This window comes from Apodemus sylvaticus, chromosome 5, assembly GCF_947179515.1.
Source record: "Apodemus sylvaticus chromosome 5, mApoSyl1.1, whole genome shotgun sequence".
NCBI lineage: Eukaryota > Metazoa > Chordata > Mammalia > Rodentia > Muridae > Apodemus > Apodemus sylvaticus.
In genome coordinates, this window is record NC_067476.1 from 105232680 (window position 1) to 105250658 (window position 17979).

Here is a 17979-nt window from a genome sequence, read left to right on the forward strand (position 1 = left end):
CTGCCTAAGACCAGTAGCAAAATTAGTTATGAGGTAGCAGTGGAAGTAGTTTTATGGTTGGGAGTCACTGTAACATGAAGAGCTGTAATAAAGGGTCCCAGCACTGGGAAGGTTGAGAACCGCTGCTCTAGACGCTTAGTAGGTAAAGGCCAGGAGAGAGTAAACCTTAGGCAGACTGTGCTGTGCCAGTGAGCACGCCTCTGCAGGGAACGGATGCCCAATGGTCTCTGTTTTCTCAAATAAAACGTGATTGGTTGAGAAGAACGCTAAGTAAAGGGCTGAAATAGGCACCGCTGAGTCGGATGCAGAGGTTGTCTGTTAGAACCGCAGAGGCCACTCAGGCCCTGGGTGGGGGCCTCCAGGGGGCCTCTATAGCTGCCTTCACTTCCCAAGCAACATCTGTTCAAGTGTCACACTACACTCTTAAAGTCCTGTGACCTGACACAAAGCAGTGGAAGGAATGGCCGAGAACTGTGATTTATTTTTAACTACACATCCTGTGCAATGATATCATGAGTAAAAGCAGCCATTAACTCCAGACCTGAGACTCCATTTCCTCAGGGCCTAGGACTGGCCCCCCTCATGCTTACAAAACACCCAGACAGCATTGAATGAGTGAAGGAGTCAATAAGTCAAAATCTGATTCTCTTCTTTTCCTTCTCTTTTCCTTTTCCCCTGTTTTTACCTTGCCTTTCCTTTTCTTCCTTCCTTCCTTCCTTCCTTCCTTCCTTCCTTCCTTCCTTCCTTCCTTCCTTCCTTCCTTCCTTCCTTCCTTCTTCCCTCTCTCCCTCCTTCCCTTCCTCCCTCCCTTTTATAAGCTAAGACAAGGTCTCATTTAGCCCAGGCTGACTTTGAATTTGGAATGGATATCTTGGTTTTCTCAGAAAACAATAATTCTGCTCCAGGGTGGTGCTGAGGACATCCTGGTTGGTTAAGTGTGACGGTGAAAACTGCATTTGATTCCCAGAACACAAGTCAAAAAGTCAGGCGTGTGCTTATAATCCCAGTGTGGAGCGGCAGAGACAGCTGGATCCCTGAAACTCTTGGGCAGTGACCCAGCATCCTTGGTGAACTCCAGAAGACTGCAAGAGAGATCCTGTTTCAACAATGAAGGTGGATGGCGCCTGTAGAAGGACACCCGAGGTTGACCTCTGACCTCCACATGCAGACATGCCCATGTGCATACTGCCTTCCACACACACGTACTCACAACACACACACACACACACACACACACACACACACGCACGCACGCACGCACGCACGCACGCACGCACGCACGCACAGAACTCTCATTTAACAGCTACAATCCTATTATACTAAATTAATGCAACTGAAGCCATACTCTCATAAAATCCAATCTGGAACACAAAATTTTATTAGAATAAAAATACAAATACAATATCCAACATTAAAATTATTTCATGTCACATGTATTTCTTTAACCTGCATTAGTATTTAAAAAATGCTTTAAAACTCTATGCCTTAAATAATTTGCAAATATGTAAACAAGTCTTAGATTACCAAAGATGCCATTACACCTGTTAGATATTGAACATCAGCTGTTAGGAATGGGAACTACAAGTTTCACTCTGTCACACTAAGCACTACTCTGAATGAAGGAGGAAAGGAAGGAAGGGAGACAGGAAGAAGGACAGAAGGAAGGAAGGACAGAAGGAAGGATAATCCATTTGAGATGAGGTAAGAGGTGAGAGTTTAGTATCAAATGTTGACACAAGAATGTTAAAAGCATTCATGGAAAAGCTGCTTCATTTTTTTTTCAGTGTTTGCATAGGTTATTTAAAAAAATTAAAAATCCAAATTTATTTTTTTTCAGAAAAAGAGACAAATAATTTGATTTTACTTAGGATCCATGTTTTTTGCCTAAGTCTTTGTCCCATTTGGGAAAAAAGAAGTAATATGAACATTCACAAGTCCACCAAAGAGGAAAAAAAAAAAGACAAGGTTAGGACCGACATTTCAAGCTGCCTTTAGGAAAGAAAATTAAAAACAGAGGTAGATGGTTAAATATTAGCGGCCAAGTTACTCAAATGACTAATTTTTGCCTTGGTACATTTACTCAACTTTTATATTTGAAGCCAAATAGTAAATAACTTTAGGAGAAGAAAGTAAGACCTATCAAAAGTTATCTTCCTTACGTCAACAAAAGGTAACTCAGGCTTGGGAACCCTGTTAAAGATGTGATTGTTCAAAGCACTACAGTTCATGCATTTGTTAAAGAGAGAGAAGGGCCTTGCTGCTTCTTAGGTATATCTGCGGCTATGCCCCAAGCCACACCACGCCTGCTCAGTCAAAGTAGGACTGAAGGGTGCCTCGGCGCCGGACATCGCAGGTCCAGCAGTGGAAGCCTCCTCCCAGGGAATTGGCATTTCGAATGTTAACCTTAATGGTGCTGATGCCTGCATTGGAAGAGAAAGACAAGGCCAGTTAGATAGACTTCCCTCCACAGAGAGTAAAGTCCAAACATCTGGAGGAATGCTGAAGTAAGATCCCTCGGGACGGTCTGGTCCACAGTGGTCCTTTCCTCTTGAATCTTTTTATCATAGATTATATTTCACCTAACCCAGCCCACCAGTAATATAACATCTTCAACAAAAAGTCAGAGACTCGGGTTGTGTTCTATTTTGGGTTCACAAATCAATAGCCTAGGATGAGATATACCTACTGAGTATTAAAATTAAGTACTGAAAAGTTAACTCTATGTAGGCACAATGAGGGTACGTTCATTGTTTACAGATTAACTGTACCAGGCCTCCTCAAAGAAATACTGTGTCAAGCTGTAGTTTAATATCTGAGTTGTAAAAAAAAATAAGTAAATAAAAATAAATATCTGAGTTGTATGGTTATTCAGGAACCACGGCTGAGCAGACAATTAGCTTTATCGGGCACTGTTTGTAAGGACAATGTGAGCAGGCCATTTAACTAACAGCAAGAATGTTCTGTCAGACACCTTAGGCCTTCAAAATAGATAATCTGTTCCACTTGTCTTTGTTTGGGGAGGCAGGGGAGCTGCAGTCACCACAGTGCTCACTGTATGGTGACAAGAACAAAGAGCCACGAGAAAGCCTCCCCCGAGGCTCTCCTCCTACCTGGGGCTTGAAGACTCAGAGTGAGGTTTGAACGTGGGATAAGGAGCGCTATGTCCTGTCTGGTCATAGTATACTCTTCCTGAGTTGGAGGGACTCAGAGCTACTTGGTGAAACTTATAGAAGTTCTCCACATCTAAAATTTTGACTTTAAGTATAAAACTAAACTAACTTTAACTATAAAAATAATCTAACAAATCAGATTATTTGGCACTTTCCACTAGTTTAAGTTGGGGAAAAAAAGAGCATAACAGATGAAAAAGTTGAACTCGAGTAATTTTGTTGCTTAATGAAAGCCAAGGAAGAGTGGCTCACGCTACAGGCTCAGCCATCGGATGCGCTCAACTCAAAACGTCTGCCAAGCTATCTCATTTTTAAAACAGATTCTACATCAGGGATGGATTTGGCAAATAAGAAAACAATCTTCTATGGACTGTATCTGAAATGTAGAGCAAAGTTTTAACAACCTGAGTTCAACAAGTAGACTGCTTGGCTATATCCACGCTCACCCCAGGACATGTCAAACGGCTCCAACCGTGGTGTCCTTTGGCTCACATGAAGTCATCTCTTTCATTGTTTCCCTCAACAATGTTAGAATCCTGGTCTAAAACTTAAAACTTATGGCAAAATAGGAAAACTTTTCCCCAAGTAAAAGCCAATCCTGCTCTTTAAAAGTTGAACGACTGGCTGGGATCCTTCATTGCATTTCAGGACCATGCTAACTGATCTTAATGCAAACCCGTCACTTTTCCAGTTGTGTCCTTTTAAGCCACTGAAACATGCAATTACCATTAAATTACTTCTAAAGGACCTTCAGTAATTTCTTATTTGGAGAAGGCAGAGAAACTCAATTGAATATCAGTAAGTCTCAAAACACACAGACAGGCAAAAGGAAACCAGCAGAATTACACAGGCTATTAACTATTGACAAGAGAAGGTTTGGGAACTCATGACACATTCCCTACTTTTATTTTTATTTATTTTTATTATTTTTTCTTTTTTATTGGTTATTTTACTTATTTACATTTAAGATGTTGTCTCCCTTTCCCCCTCCTCCTCCCCCTACTTCTTTGAGGGTCCTCCCCAACCCACTCACCCATTCCCACCTCACCGCCCAAGCACCCCCCTATACTCAGGCATCAAGCCTTCACAAGACCAAAGGCCTCCCCTCCCACTGATGCCAGATAAGGCCATCATCCTCTGTTACACATGCAGTTGGAGTCATGGGTTCCTCCATGTGTATTCTTTGGTTGGTGGTTCAGTCCCTGTATTCCCAACTTTCAAAGACTATGCTTGTTAGAAACAAAAAAGCACTAAACAATTATAAAATAACAAACTGGTACCTTTAAAGGGAACAGAAATTGAATTCAATTAATCATCTATTAGACTATGCATGCCTTTTCTCCAGCTAGTGGGGACCCGTGACAATGAGCCGTGACACTCGTCACACATACCCAGCTTCTCAAACATCTTTTGAATTGGGACTTCATTGGCATCGACCATCACGCGCTTCTCATCTAGCATCAAGACGTTCATGGAAAGCCACTTGGATGACATCCAGAGGGGATGATCTGCAAATAGCAACAACTGTTGGTACCATCCTTGCTTAGAGCAGCAGTGACTTACCAGGGAGGGGTGTTGGGGTGACAGACAGCTCAGTCCCTTTTCTGCCTCATCTCCCACATGAAAACCTATTTTACTATCTTACTCTTTTTTACTACCTTTTTCTTTCTGCCAAGTTTTCTTTATGACACTGAACTTGCAATCCTCCTTCCCCTGCCTTCTCTGTGCTGGTATTACAGACCTGTTCCACCATGCTCTGCTTCTAAGAAGTTTTTGTACTACTGGGGATCAAACCCAGGGACTTAAACATGCTAGGCAAGTTTTCTACCACTGAACTACATTCCCAGTTCTGAGAACATATTTCTTAATTGTAAACCAACATATCTATAAATACCACAAACCCATCCATACTCATTAGACATTTGGAATTCATCCTATCTTATTTTAAAAGTCATGCCTTGCTTTATATAATATTTTTAAAAATCTGCCTTCTAATTTTATTTTCAATAAGAGAAAACAAAATTACAAACGCATGTCACAGCCTGACTCTAGGTCAGCCATCAGTTTACTGCTCAGTGGGGGAAATGCCAACTCAATAAGATTGATAACTTGGCTATCTCTACAGGTGAAGATCCTTGATCAGGATGTAAAGTAGACCTACCATCAGGGATGACTGGTGTTGGAGGAGTAACTATGGTCCATCCTGCTTTCTTGAAAAGATCAATCTGTAAGACCAAACCACCCAAAAGCATTAAATCCACATTTGCTATTTGGTTTCTGGCAGTCCTTATTTTTTACTTTTTAGAGACGGGGTCTGCCATGTAGTCCAGGCTGGCCTTGATCTTGCAATCCACCTACCTCAACATCACCAGTAGTTAGGATTAGAGGCATGTGCTATCATGCTAAGTTCTCCTTATCATTAATAACTCTTTTTGGCAACTCTTTGTCTCCTCCACTTCCGAAATAAGGATATACGAAATATTTGAAGGTTGATGATTTTGTTCAAATTCTAATTCAAAATAGCTGTGGATGCCTGTACATCCACAGCTGTACAGGAATGGGCTTGTCGACAGTGAGATATGGATGGAGGATGGACTCAGGGGCCACACCCTTCCGTAATGAACTGTTTGCTATTTGGAGAGTCATTGTCTTCACTCTGTACCCAGTGGTGATACCACCAGGCTCCTGTGGATAAACTCAATCCAGTGGTCACACAGATGGCCCTGGTTAAAACCAAATGGGTCACAAAACCAACCCAAAAATCTGGGAAGAGACTGGCAGGGAGGAGTAGGGTTGGGAAGAAGAGAAAGTTGAGGAGAGAATGCACTGTATGTCTGAAGTTGTCAAAGGACAAACTTAATTACATGATGGTAATGATGATGGTAATGATGATGGTGATAGTGGTGGTGGCGGTGACAGTGGAGTGTGTGTGTGTGTGTGTGTGTGTGTGTGTGTGTGTGATCTTTTCCTCCCAGCAATGCTATCGGGCAACAGAACTATTAAAGCTTTTCAATTTTCAAATTCTAAAATTCCAAAGACACTTTTCTCATTAAAGAACATTTAAATACCTCCTATTTAGTTATAAGAAAACACCATTGTGATGATATCAAACTCACAGTCTGTATGATCCACAGATCCATCATTTTGCATGGCCATGAATGAGGACAAATGTCAGAGATGTAGTTTCAAAGCACCAATCCATTACAAGTCATATATAGATATCCATTACAAGTCAGCCATCTCTACGTACAACTATACACTCACTTAGAATATCAACACATTCTACTAAAATGAAACAAATCATCCTGGTCATTAGGTGTGAAAATAAGGGATGGAAATGAACGGTGCACAGCATGAAAGTACTTTTTAAAAGGTGTACTGCAGCCTTGCAAATAACTCACTGTCCGGCTGGAGGCAGCAGACAGAAGACAAGAGGCTGAGGGAGATAGGGAGAGAACAGGTGAGGCTTGTCAGATCTGCTGCTCCCCAGAGTGGGGCAGGCTGCCGGGAGTCTGATCTACTTGAAAGGACAGATACCTACTGCTCAGTGACATTGCTCTGGCCACACTGATGTCACTTGCTTATAATCCTGTTGAACCGAAACTGGAAATGGTAAGAAAATCACTGTAGAATAATAATGCAGTAAGACACAAATTCAATGCTTTGACAGCAGCAAACATTTAAAATCTAAGTCAAATGCTGCCATACTAACCATCACAACAGCAGCGTAGACTTCTGCACATTGGCTACCTAATAAATATACCATGAGCAATTCAAAGTCTGATATTGGTGCTAGATTTGTCATTTAGAATCGCTGAAGGTGCCAATCTTTGGTTTAAAATGGCTAGGGTCTCTAGCTTTTCTGGTGTGCTAAGAACTTTCCTACCTGATGACAGGGACGGTCAGGGTTGGAGAGCACAAGACCAGGGCCAATGATGTTGAAGGTGGCATCGATGTGCATCGGGTTGGGGTCTTTAAAGGAGATGATATGTACTCTGTAGTCCGGAGCAAGATGCCTGCGCATCCACTCGATGCCCAGGTAGTTTGTAACCTGAAAATAAAAAATTAAAAAGAAAAGTCTTTAAGAGATTCCATTCTAAGTTTGGAAAACCAAAAGTAGGATCTAAACGTTGTTAATTGAGGAATAAAGAGTGGCATGGTGGAGGTAGATTTTAGAGCCAGCCTTTTTAGCAACCTGGCTTCTCTGCGCAAAAATATCTCTTCCAGCTCGAATGAAGTCAGCAGCATCAAAGCAAGGCTCAAACTCAGTCGTCACGAACTTTCCCTGAGCGGCCAATTTGTGTCTGTCTTCCACAGAATGGATGGGATAATCCTAGATGGAACAAGAATGAACATATACAATGCATTTATTATTTTTAATGAACTTATTTACAAGGATATACATGATCTTAAAAATTAATTAGTTTCATACCACCATTTCCCAAGTTACTATCAATCAGCTCTTGATTAAAACACCCATAGAAAAGACGCTGGTCTGTGATGATCAATTCTAACGGCCAATCTGATTGGGTTAAAGAAAGTGGAAGGGATTAGTGAAGCATTATCTCTTGGCATTTCCAGAAACAACTGGATTATAAAGGGCTCCAGCCTGATCCGTGGATGAATTCCTTGATGGAGTCATGCGGCCAAGTTATTGAGAGGTGGTGAAAGTTTAGGAGGTGGGGCCTAGTTGGGAGAAAGTGGGTTACTGGGAGTGTGTCCTGGGGAGGGGGGCGTCTATTTTGTTCTAGTTTCTTCCTGTATCCCCTCTCTCTTTTCTGCCTGCCAAGAAGTCAAACATCTCCTGGAAGCTTCGGCCAACACGCTGTTCTGCCTAAGCATATGGGTGGGGCCAGTCAATGAAATTCACCAAGGTACCAACCAAGATAAGTCATTGCCTCAGCAAACAGAAAAGTAATATAAACAGATCAAAACAGTAAAACCATCACCACAACAAAATTTAAAACAAGGCATTAGAATGGCTTTCTGCTATTTAGAAACCAGTGGTATGGGGCAGTAACTGATTCTGAAGACAGCGGACAACACACATGCCTTCAGCTAGTTACAATACCGAAAGCCAGTGGGATGAAGTCACTCTGCTCCTTTGGACAAAGAATTTGGTCCTGAGCCCAATTCCTACCCTAAAATGAGATGCTATGCTTCTCCCTGCCAAATTTGGATTTGCCTGACTTATTTTTTCATTGCTATCTTCAAATGCCTAGAATAATTTTTCAAAAATTATTTCTATAAGTGATTTTTCTATGAGTAATAGCTTAATACGGGCACACATCCCTTATATTTGTGGGGGGATTGGTTCTAGTACCCCACAGATACTAAAATCTATGGATGCACAATTCTGCTGCATAAAATTGAACAGCATTTACACAGGAACAATGCACATCCTCCTACATCCTTTAGAACATCTCTAGAGTAGTTGTGATCCTCAGTGTAACCCAATTGTTGTGTAAACAAACCCTACAGTACACTGTTGTTGAATGACAAGACAGGCATAATTTCAAAACTATTACTTATTTACAGTTGGTTGGATTCCTGAGAGCAGAACCTGCAGGTGAGAGCTCACCTACACCTGTCGTCCGTCCTGCTGCGATCCTGGCCTAGACACCAGATTATTTTGCTGGAAAAAGAGAGACTTTAGCCTAAAGATTTTTGTGGTTCCAGCAGTGAACAGCAATGTTCCCTTAGGATGAGTTCTTCTCCCTGTGATGAAATCATACCACACCCTTCCAGAATTCCTATTAAAATAAATATGACTGATGATAAATCCTGAGCCCAGGACTGGGTCCAGAGTAAGCAGTAAATGCTAGCTATTATTACTGCTGCTATGATCATTAACATTTGCTGTTAGTTTCATCTAAACGTAATCAGTTCTTAAAACTAAAAATACATACATAATATGTGCAAAGTATCAGAGAAGTCCTTCTTATCCTCTGTGGATAATTTGGGACAGTCACTGACAAGCTGGTCTCTATCTGGGGACCTACCTGGTCATACAGTTCGTCAGCCATTGTGGGCTTGGGTGCCGTTGTCCACTTGGCGCCGCGGTGGAAGTAGTCTTTGATAAGTGACCTGTATGCTCGGTACTCAAAGAAGCGTGAGCGCCAAGCCATGGGAGCTTCTATAATCTCATTTCCCACAACCATCAGGATGTCTCGAGGCATTGCACTGTATAGACCTGTCAGACCAAAGAGTCCCACGCGAACCTCAGCGACTCAAATTTCCAAGACATTAAAAGCATGTATAACACGTCTTTGTAGAAAAGTTTTGCACGTCTATATATTTATATAGAACAGAGCAAATGCAACGCTATGCATTAGAACAGACTGCTGGCAAGAATTCCCTGTTGGGTGGTGATGTCAAATAAAAATGGAAAGGAAGAAGTGAGAAAAATTTTGAACCACCAATCCTTCTCTACTTGTAGGACTCAACCACCCTTTTAAGATACAGAAACAGAAGTTTTAATGAGTGGTGTATTATGCAATAAAAACTAGGCTAAGATCATTCTGAAAAATAAATTATAGAACTCAAACACAAGCAGTTGTGATGTAATAGCAGTACACATACATGTGTGTGTATAGTGTGTGTGTGTGTGTGTGTGTGTGTGTGTGTGTGTGTGTGTGAGAGAGAGAGAGAGAGAGAGAGAGAGAGAGAGAGAGAGAGAGAGAGTATGTGCATTTGAGGAGGGAGGCCAGAAGAGGGTGTCAGATCCTCTGTAGCTAGAGTTGCAAGCTATTATGAGCTGCCCGCTGCGGGCCCTGTGAACACTGGACCCTCAGGTTCTCTGTGGGAGTAGCAATTGCTCTTAACCGCCGAGCTATAGCTCCAGCCCCTCTATTTCCCTTTTAATTTCTGTTAAGGAAGATCAAGGACAACTCCTGTTCTTAAGTAGAATGTCCACCACACCTAGAAGTTTAGCGTGTGTGCACTTAAGTCATATCAAAATGAGCCAGACTCTTCCTCATAATCTCTAAAGCTTCAAAGGATTCGTCAGTAAAAGGATACTTCGAGAAATCCACAGAGCCTTCTCTTTACATATCCAAGAAGGAAATGGGAAATCAGAGCTCTGTCAGATTACTTTCTTGGCAGCACTGACTGACCTGTAGACTCAAAATCAGGAGTCTTATACTTCAGTGACCAGTCGATGGGGTCAGGCCGCCTCACGGTCACTCCTTCCATTGATAAAATATTGCACATCTCTTCCACCTCAGCAACAGCCTTCTTCAGATGATCTTTGGGAAAATAAAGACCTCCATTTTTCTGGTAAAATGGCCAGTACTTTTCATATGTATTGGCCTAGAAGCAGAGGAACATAAACAATAGCATTAGAGGAGACTGATGCAGCTGAAGGTAGGTTCGCAGGCTGTGAACGACTACTTGTATGCATGAGACAGACCAGACTACACAGAGACCTTGTTCAGAGCTGATCTCTAGCCTTGGGCTTGCCCATCTCTCCATAGATACCCAGGATTTGTTGACTGGGGATCTCTGAATCGTCTTGTCATATATTTTTACATATTTAATTTTATTTTCGTGTGTGCATGTGTGGCCAAAAGAAGCCAGAAAAAGGTGCTGGACTTCCTGGAGTTGGAGTCACAGGCAGTTCTGAGCTGAGCTAGACATGGGAACTGGAAACAAAAACGAGGGTCCTCGGGAAAAGCAGGAAGTGCTCTTAACTACTGAGCATCTCTCTAGCCCTGGAATTATCTTGATACTTTGAGGCCTTTGATCCTTCTGCCTCAGATCTTATGCCCAACCCCTAAGAGCTTGTCTGTCCCCAGTTGAGGCTTGGAATCTTCCAGGCCATGCTTTACAGACAAAACAGGATGCAGATACTCCTGTTACAGGAGAATGAACAAATTAAAGTAAGAGAATAAAAACCCTACACTGAGCCAAGGCCCTGAACTACCCACAAACTCCTGAGTTCTATCTGGAAAACATTGCTTCAAGAGATCTTTGTGGGGCAAAAAGATCTTTGTACTGTGTTAAGATTAGGACATGTTTTCAAATGTGCTTCATATGTCTTAACATGCATGCCTCACACTTCACACCCCCAAATTCTCTTGAAGCCAATCTCAGGTCACTTCAGGCCCTTTGGGAAGAAAGTAATTTGATACACAATTTCACAGAGTTTCAGTATTATGGAAGCTAAGTATGGAAAAACCGTCCAAAGGTTATAAGCAAAAATATAAAAATCAAAAAGAGTTTCTATTAAGATTGTTTTGCATGTGTTTAAGTTATTAGTCAGTTTAAAGAAATATAATGGGCATGTGTTTGCTGCATCTTATTAAAAGAGGGGCCAAAAGGGTTAAAGACTCTAGTGTACTTAGCAATCCTACCGAAGAGACAGACACTCCCACAGATGGCCCTTTCCCACGTAAGGACCAGGCTTTGAGAAGTCATTTGCTCACTTCCTATCTGAATAAACAGGGCGAGAACTTCAGCCCTCTGACTGGACAGTGTTCCAAATGGAGTTAGGGGCCTGGCTACTATGTCCTATAAGCTTGAATATTTTCAACTTGTCAGATAAAACCTTCTAAAATTACAATTATTTATTATGGTTCTTGTTCTTAAAGAGTTTTGGTTTTATTTGTTTGTTTTGAGTCAGGATTTCATCTTGTGACCCTGACTAGCCTAGAATTCACTATGTAGCCCAGGCTGGCCCAGATCACACAGAGACCTGCTTTCCTCTGTCAAGTGTTGGGAGTAAGGGTATGTACCACGACATTTGGTGTTTCTAATAATTTTGTTCATCAGGACTGGACTAAATGTCTAGATTTTTAATGGCAAAGACATTTTTTCTGGGCTATGTGTCTCTGCTTCTATATTTATCTTAGTCTGATAGTATAAAATATATGAATGTGCTCTAGGCTCCGGTTAGGCTGTGGCCCGGGCTGGATAACACAGAACAACCTGTAAAGCAGAACTTTCACTAAGGCACACAGGCTGAATATAGCCAGGCTTCCTATTCTTATAAACACACAATTAAGGGGAAATACCACGCTATTTTGCTTACACAGTGCCTGTCGCTGCTTTCCTGTTCGAGTGGCAGAGCAGAGAATCAAAAGGCTTCAAGATAGACTTGTGTCCTCTGCAAAGCCCAAATCATTTGTTGTCTGACCCTCTACAGAAAAAAGTTTGTTGGTTCCTGTTCTGACTAACTTGACCTTTGAAGATCCATGAATAGGAGGGTCAGTTTCTGACCCAGGGAAAATGTTATCAGCACTAAACATTTGCATCCTTTTATGGCTAATCCACTCTCAACAAAACCAAACCAAACACCCAACCACCACAACAAGTAGTTCTCTACCCCTAGGAATTTCTTCAATAGCAGCTAGAAACAGGGGATAATAATGACTCTTTATTTCCGTCTCTGACACATCCTGGTACTACTACCCGCCCATTCACCAGGCCCATCTTCTCATGCCAGGCACATCCCCTACAGTGCACTAAGGGACAAGAAGCCTTTGACAACCCAACACTGAACTGCAGCAGGCACAGTCATGCCGTCTTGCCAGTCTTACCCCAAAGTATCTGGCAGAAGTTTCAGAGACAACCTTGCCTTGATATGAGCACTAAGCCAACTCTTCAGGGAGAAAAATGTTGTTTGAACAGATGTTTGTGCAGTTTGTAGTCTAGTAAGTGCTGGACAAAGTTCAAATGATCAGGGAAAATTACATTTTCCAAGAAAGAGTTAGAAATTGTTTACTCTACCTTTTTAACCTTGCTAAATGAGTTAGCGATCATTAACCAAGCGTTTCCAGGTAAGGAGTAGCGCATGGTGTCTTTAATAACCGGTGGCTGAGATGGAGCTGCAGTCCTGGAAACATTGTGGTCCCCACATCCTAAAACGCTCTGCTCAGAGTCTGTCTGCCACAGTAATTTTTAAACACTCTCTTCAGAGAGCTAAGAAACACTGATAGACAAAAACTTTTCGTTAATCTAGCATTAAATTTATATTTACATTAAACTTAATTAATAGTATTTTTTAAAGTCCTCTATCAAGGGCCTTTTTTAAAAAAAAGACAAAATTAACTATTTAGTATGTTTTACAAAAAGAAAAGATGTTTTTGAAATAGTGCTTTCTGACAGCCGTTTCTTATTCTTTAAAAGAAAAAAAAATCCCCAACACCTATGTCTTGTAACATAGTTTAACCTCTATTCATCTAGAGAAACTTTACTACATTATTTTATTATTATTTTCTTTTTGAAATGAGGTTTTTCCACATAGGCTAGGCTGGTCTTGAACTCAAGATCCTCCTGACTGAATCCCCTGAGTTGCTGTCATAGGTATGTGCCACCAAGCCCAGTCATTATTTTATTTCTTATTTTTCTCAAGTAGAGTAACTTATCTGTGTTTCTGGCCTGGTGGCATATGTTCATCACCCTAGAATTGGAAAGCAGAATCAGGGAGGATTAGGAACTCAAGGTCATCTTTGGATGCACAGCAAGCTTAAGACTAGCCTAAGTGTCACGAGATTCGTCTGTCTGTCTGTCTGTCTGTCTGTCTCTGTCTGTCTGTCTGTCTCCCTTCTAGAAGATGTATATATCTTCTGTTTACTTTCTTCTCCCTCAATACCTAGCATAGTCTGACACATAAAACAGAAGTAACCAGAAAAGGAAATGAAATCAACATGGCTAATCTACAGCTTCTATACTCCCACATAGTTTTGCAATGTAACTGGAAAACTAGATTTACAAAACTATGACCTGTTATTTCCATATTTTGTCCTTTGTAACATGTAACTTTATACCCTGAAGTTTAAGTCTGAGAGGTAGTTTGCAAACTTCTTTATAGGAATTCTGCAGGTCAGGCAAGCAGCTGATTAGACTAGTTCTCCAACTGTTATCAAATAACTAATTCAATGCAAGCCTCCTGACGTGGTATTCATTCCACAAGTGCTTTAAGCTACAAAGTCTAAAGTCATAAATATGGTGACAAAACACTTCAAATGATGCCTGAGAAGTCTGGTTCCATAAGATTACATGGTCCTGGGGCTGGAAAGATGGTTTAATGGTTTAAAGCTCCTGATGTTCTTCCAGATGACCTGAATTCAGCTCTCAGCACTGATGTCTGGCAGCTCAGAACCACAGGTAATCCTAACTCCAGGGGATCGTACACCCTCTTCTGGCCTCCACAAGTATTTTCACAGGCACACACACGCACACAGACTGGCATACACACACAAATTAAAATCAGTTAAGGTCAGATCTTACACGTGGATATTGGTCAATAGTTTAAAGACTGGTGATTTGAATTTTTCCAATCAAAATAGCCACGGATACTTCTTTTCAAGAAAATTTGAAACACATAAATTAATCTGTTCATCAAAATTCAATTATCAGAACCAAAGGTAGAAAGAACCAAAGGAAGAAACTTTGGCCATGTCTGCCAGGTTTCCCTTTAGAATTGTTTTCCTTCACAGTGCGTTGTAGGCACTGGTCTTTTCTTAGCTTTCTTTGCACTTGGACTGCCTCACCAACTGGGTGGCATAAGATACTTAGAATCTGCATCAAGGTATATACATAGTATCTCTCCAAACAGAAATGAAGCTTCTTTATGTTAGTGTACTTCTGGTGATGGAGAAGCTGTTACAGATGTATTTCTTTACATTACAAATGAAAATGTAAATATTTAGGAAGAACTCAAGTACACTCAAGATATACTTAATGCTCATGATGAACAAGATCTTAGGAACTGCCTACAAAATGGAAGGGACCATCATATAACACATCATCTGAACACAAGCCCATAGGACCCTAGCCATAAGAATACTGCACAAATAGCTGGAGTTTATTTTTAAAGAGGAATATATTACTTGTTGCTAGGAAATTCCGGAAGGAATTGAGAAAGGCATTTTGTAGCTAGGTAGTTGCAGACCAAAGTGCAGGAAAATGGATGAGAGACACTGGAGTGGGAGCAAAGGCATGATTCCTATTGGTCTTTCTCTGCTAAAAATTCAGGTGGAATACTAGAAGAGAAAGAAATGTAAATAGAAATGAATACCTGCTAAAGTAACACACCTCTAAGATGAGGCAATAAGTAAATTGAGGGTCTTGGAGGTGCAAAGAGCCAGCTTGTGGAGAAACCTGAATACCATGAGGGCTTTATCTTCAGTAATGGAAGGAGGGAGTTGGAAAAGCAGAGGAACCCTGAGAGCACAATGAGTCACATGATGAAATTTGGGTTTGCAACAAGTCACTCCAATAGCGGCTGGGATACAGTCTGGAGAGGGGAGTGAATGGGGAGGGGCCTTTGGGAGCTAACCACAAAGGCCCAGGAGATGAGCTCAGACCTGGGGCAGAGGCTGAGGCATGGGGCAGGCTTCCTTTCAACAGAAGTGATTGGATCCTTGATGTGGAGGATGTGATGGGGGAGAAATTAACGATCTCTGGTGATTTGGTTTGATTAAACAAGACTGGCAAATATTAAAAGGAAGAAATGAACGCTTTGGCTTACAGATGTTCAGCAACTGAAATTCTAGCTGTGCCAAGCGTGAGGTCCTGAGGTGATATCCACAGTGGAAGTTCCTAGTGTGGATCTAGATTAGATGACAAGAGGGGGAGTGGTCTGGACTGGAGTGAAGGAGGGACCGGAAGCTGTGAGGATGGCTCTGAGGACTGGGCAGAAGGTGAGACCTCAGACTAATAAGCTGTCAAGGACAAGATGGAGGAACACCCAAAGAAGAGCTTCCCAGGAAAGTTCCTCTGAACTCCCGGGGAGGTTTCAAGAAGGAAGACAATTGTGAATACCAAATACTGGAGGTATCAAGCAAAATACTTTAACCATCACTCCCCTGCCCCAGCGGAGTGAAAGCTGTGGCAGAGGAGAGAGCCGCGGCAGCAGAATCCAGGCTGCAGACGCTGAGGACAGGCTTCCCCACCCACAGTGAGGACCGGCTTCCCGACCCACGCTGAGGACCGGTTTCCGGACTGCGGCATCGGCTTACCTTCACCTCCACTGTGAATGGAGGGACGCAGGCATTCTCAGCTCGGCCCACTATCACTTCCTCTAAAGGGTCCCATTCATTGTAAGAGGAGACAGGGCAGTCCTTGGGCAGAGGATGGGTGGCCTTGTCTTCAGCTGCACAGGAATTCTGGGAGGAAGCTGTCGCTGCCTGGGTGCTCTGGAAAGTTCGCTGCACCCATCCTGTTAAGGATCCTCCAAGCTTAAAAGCAAACAAGCAAACACACAAAGTGTGGTTAAAGCGTGAGAACTCAGGATAAGACAGATATCTACTTAAGGAGACCCTGAGATGTTGACTAATAGAAGGCTTTTGGATGATTTAAATACACACACACACACACACAACTTTTTGTTGATGATAGACTGATTTTGTTTGTGTCACGTGCTGTAACCTTTTAGAACTCCCAGAAAGATCTGGTTCCCAGAAACACTTTCCCTATATCTATCTCAAAGTTTCTGCCAACTAACTTTCAGAAACTTTCTTAGGGGGTAGGCCATCCTCTTCCTCAGGGAAGTACCCAGTAAGTCCCGGCAATGTCCAACTGAAGGGGGAAGTCTTTCTTCCTTGGTCTGGAAAGTTACCAAAACGGGGCTCGTTTTACTATAAATAACATGGAATCTGAAAAAAAACTTATCTTTCAGAATAAACAACCCCGATCTTTTTTTTTTAATCTCTGTCATATACTTCACTTTTTTTTAAAGCATTTCAAGTCAGAGAATGACTGTCATCCATACCATAAGGATTAACCCAGGCAGGCACAGAATGTAAACTTAAAAATAGATTTAAGCATGTCGAAAACCTCTTTTTCTTTTTCTTTCTTTCTTTCTTTCTTTCTTTCTTTCTTTCTTTCTTTCTTTCTTTCTTTCTTTCTTTCTCTCTCTCTCTCTCTCTCTCTCTCTCTCTCTCTCTCTCTCTCTCTCTCTCTCTCTCTCTTTCTTTCTTTCTTTCCTTCTTTTTAACGCAGGCCTGTAGAACCTTGAGCAGGGAGATTCCCCTCACCCACTCCCCCATGCAAACCTCACCCCGCCCCCAAACTCTATCAAGCTGTTAAAAATCCCCCTAGAGGGGAGCTGGAGGAATCCACGGGTGGAGACCGGAGACCTAAAGCAAGAGAGCAAGAGGCAGCTGTTTAAGAACCAGCTGCTGGCAGAACTCATCTCAGAGCTATTCCTGTCAAGAAGGAAGGGAGGGTCCGCAGACGTGGGCTCGGATATCCCAGGGAAGCCGAGGGCCTGGGGGAGCAGCGGGACAGGATGAACTCATTCCAACTCCCCAATAAAGCCTGGGGATCCGTGTTTCCACAGGAGCCGGCCTATAGGCTCCATCCCTCCCCACCAGACGCATCTTCCCAGAAATCGCCCTCATGAGCCACCGAACCCAGACCAAGCCACCCTCTTACTAGGGTGTTCAGTCTCCTTCTGGGTCCCCACCCTGCATGTCGCAGAGGTCCCGAGGCCGCGTAGGCACTCACTCGAGAGCCGATGTAGTGCACCGCCTCGGCGCCTCGGCTACCGCCGCGCAGACACCGCACCCGCAGCATCGTCCCCGGTCTCCGCTGCTCCGCGTGCACAAGGTCCTATAGTGGCCAAGCTCGCGCCAGCTCCCAGCCAGCGGCCGCGCGCGCCGCTTTTGTAGCCGCGCCCAGGGCCCGGCCCATTGGCTGCCAGGAACAGGTGGCCGCGGCGTCCACGGGTCACGTCCCGGCGCTTGCCCTTTTTAGCTCATGCCTCCCGGACCGGCTCAGGTCAGCGAAGACTCACAAGGAGGCTACCCAATGCCTAGCCGGGATGGTGCGTTCCTCTATCTTGTTGGAAGTCCATTGAACT

The 17979-nt window shown here is 42.7% G+C and overlaps 1 protein-coding gene across 1 annotated transcript; it reads right to left on the bottom strand.

Moving 5' to 3' along the window:
- Nucleotides 1-1350: 1350 nt before the first annotated feature.
- Nucleotides 1351-17779, bottom strand: Gatm (glycine amidinotransferase). Its single transcript, XM_052183438.1, has 9 exons — nt 17625-17779; nt 16136-16354; nt 10286-10481; nt 9173-9363; nt 7366-7503; nt 7057-7221; nt 5332-5395; nt 4562-4678; nt 1351-2420 (listed from the first exon to the last, which is right to left on the bottom strand). Exons 1-9 carry the CDS (start codon nt 17691-17693, stop codon nt 2308-2310), a joined length of 1272 nt encoding a protein of 423 aa, XP_052039398.1. The 5' UTR covers nt 17694-17779; the 3' UTR covers nt 1351-2307.
- Between the last annotated feature and the right edge of the window lie 200 nt (nt 17780-17979).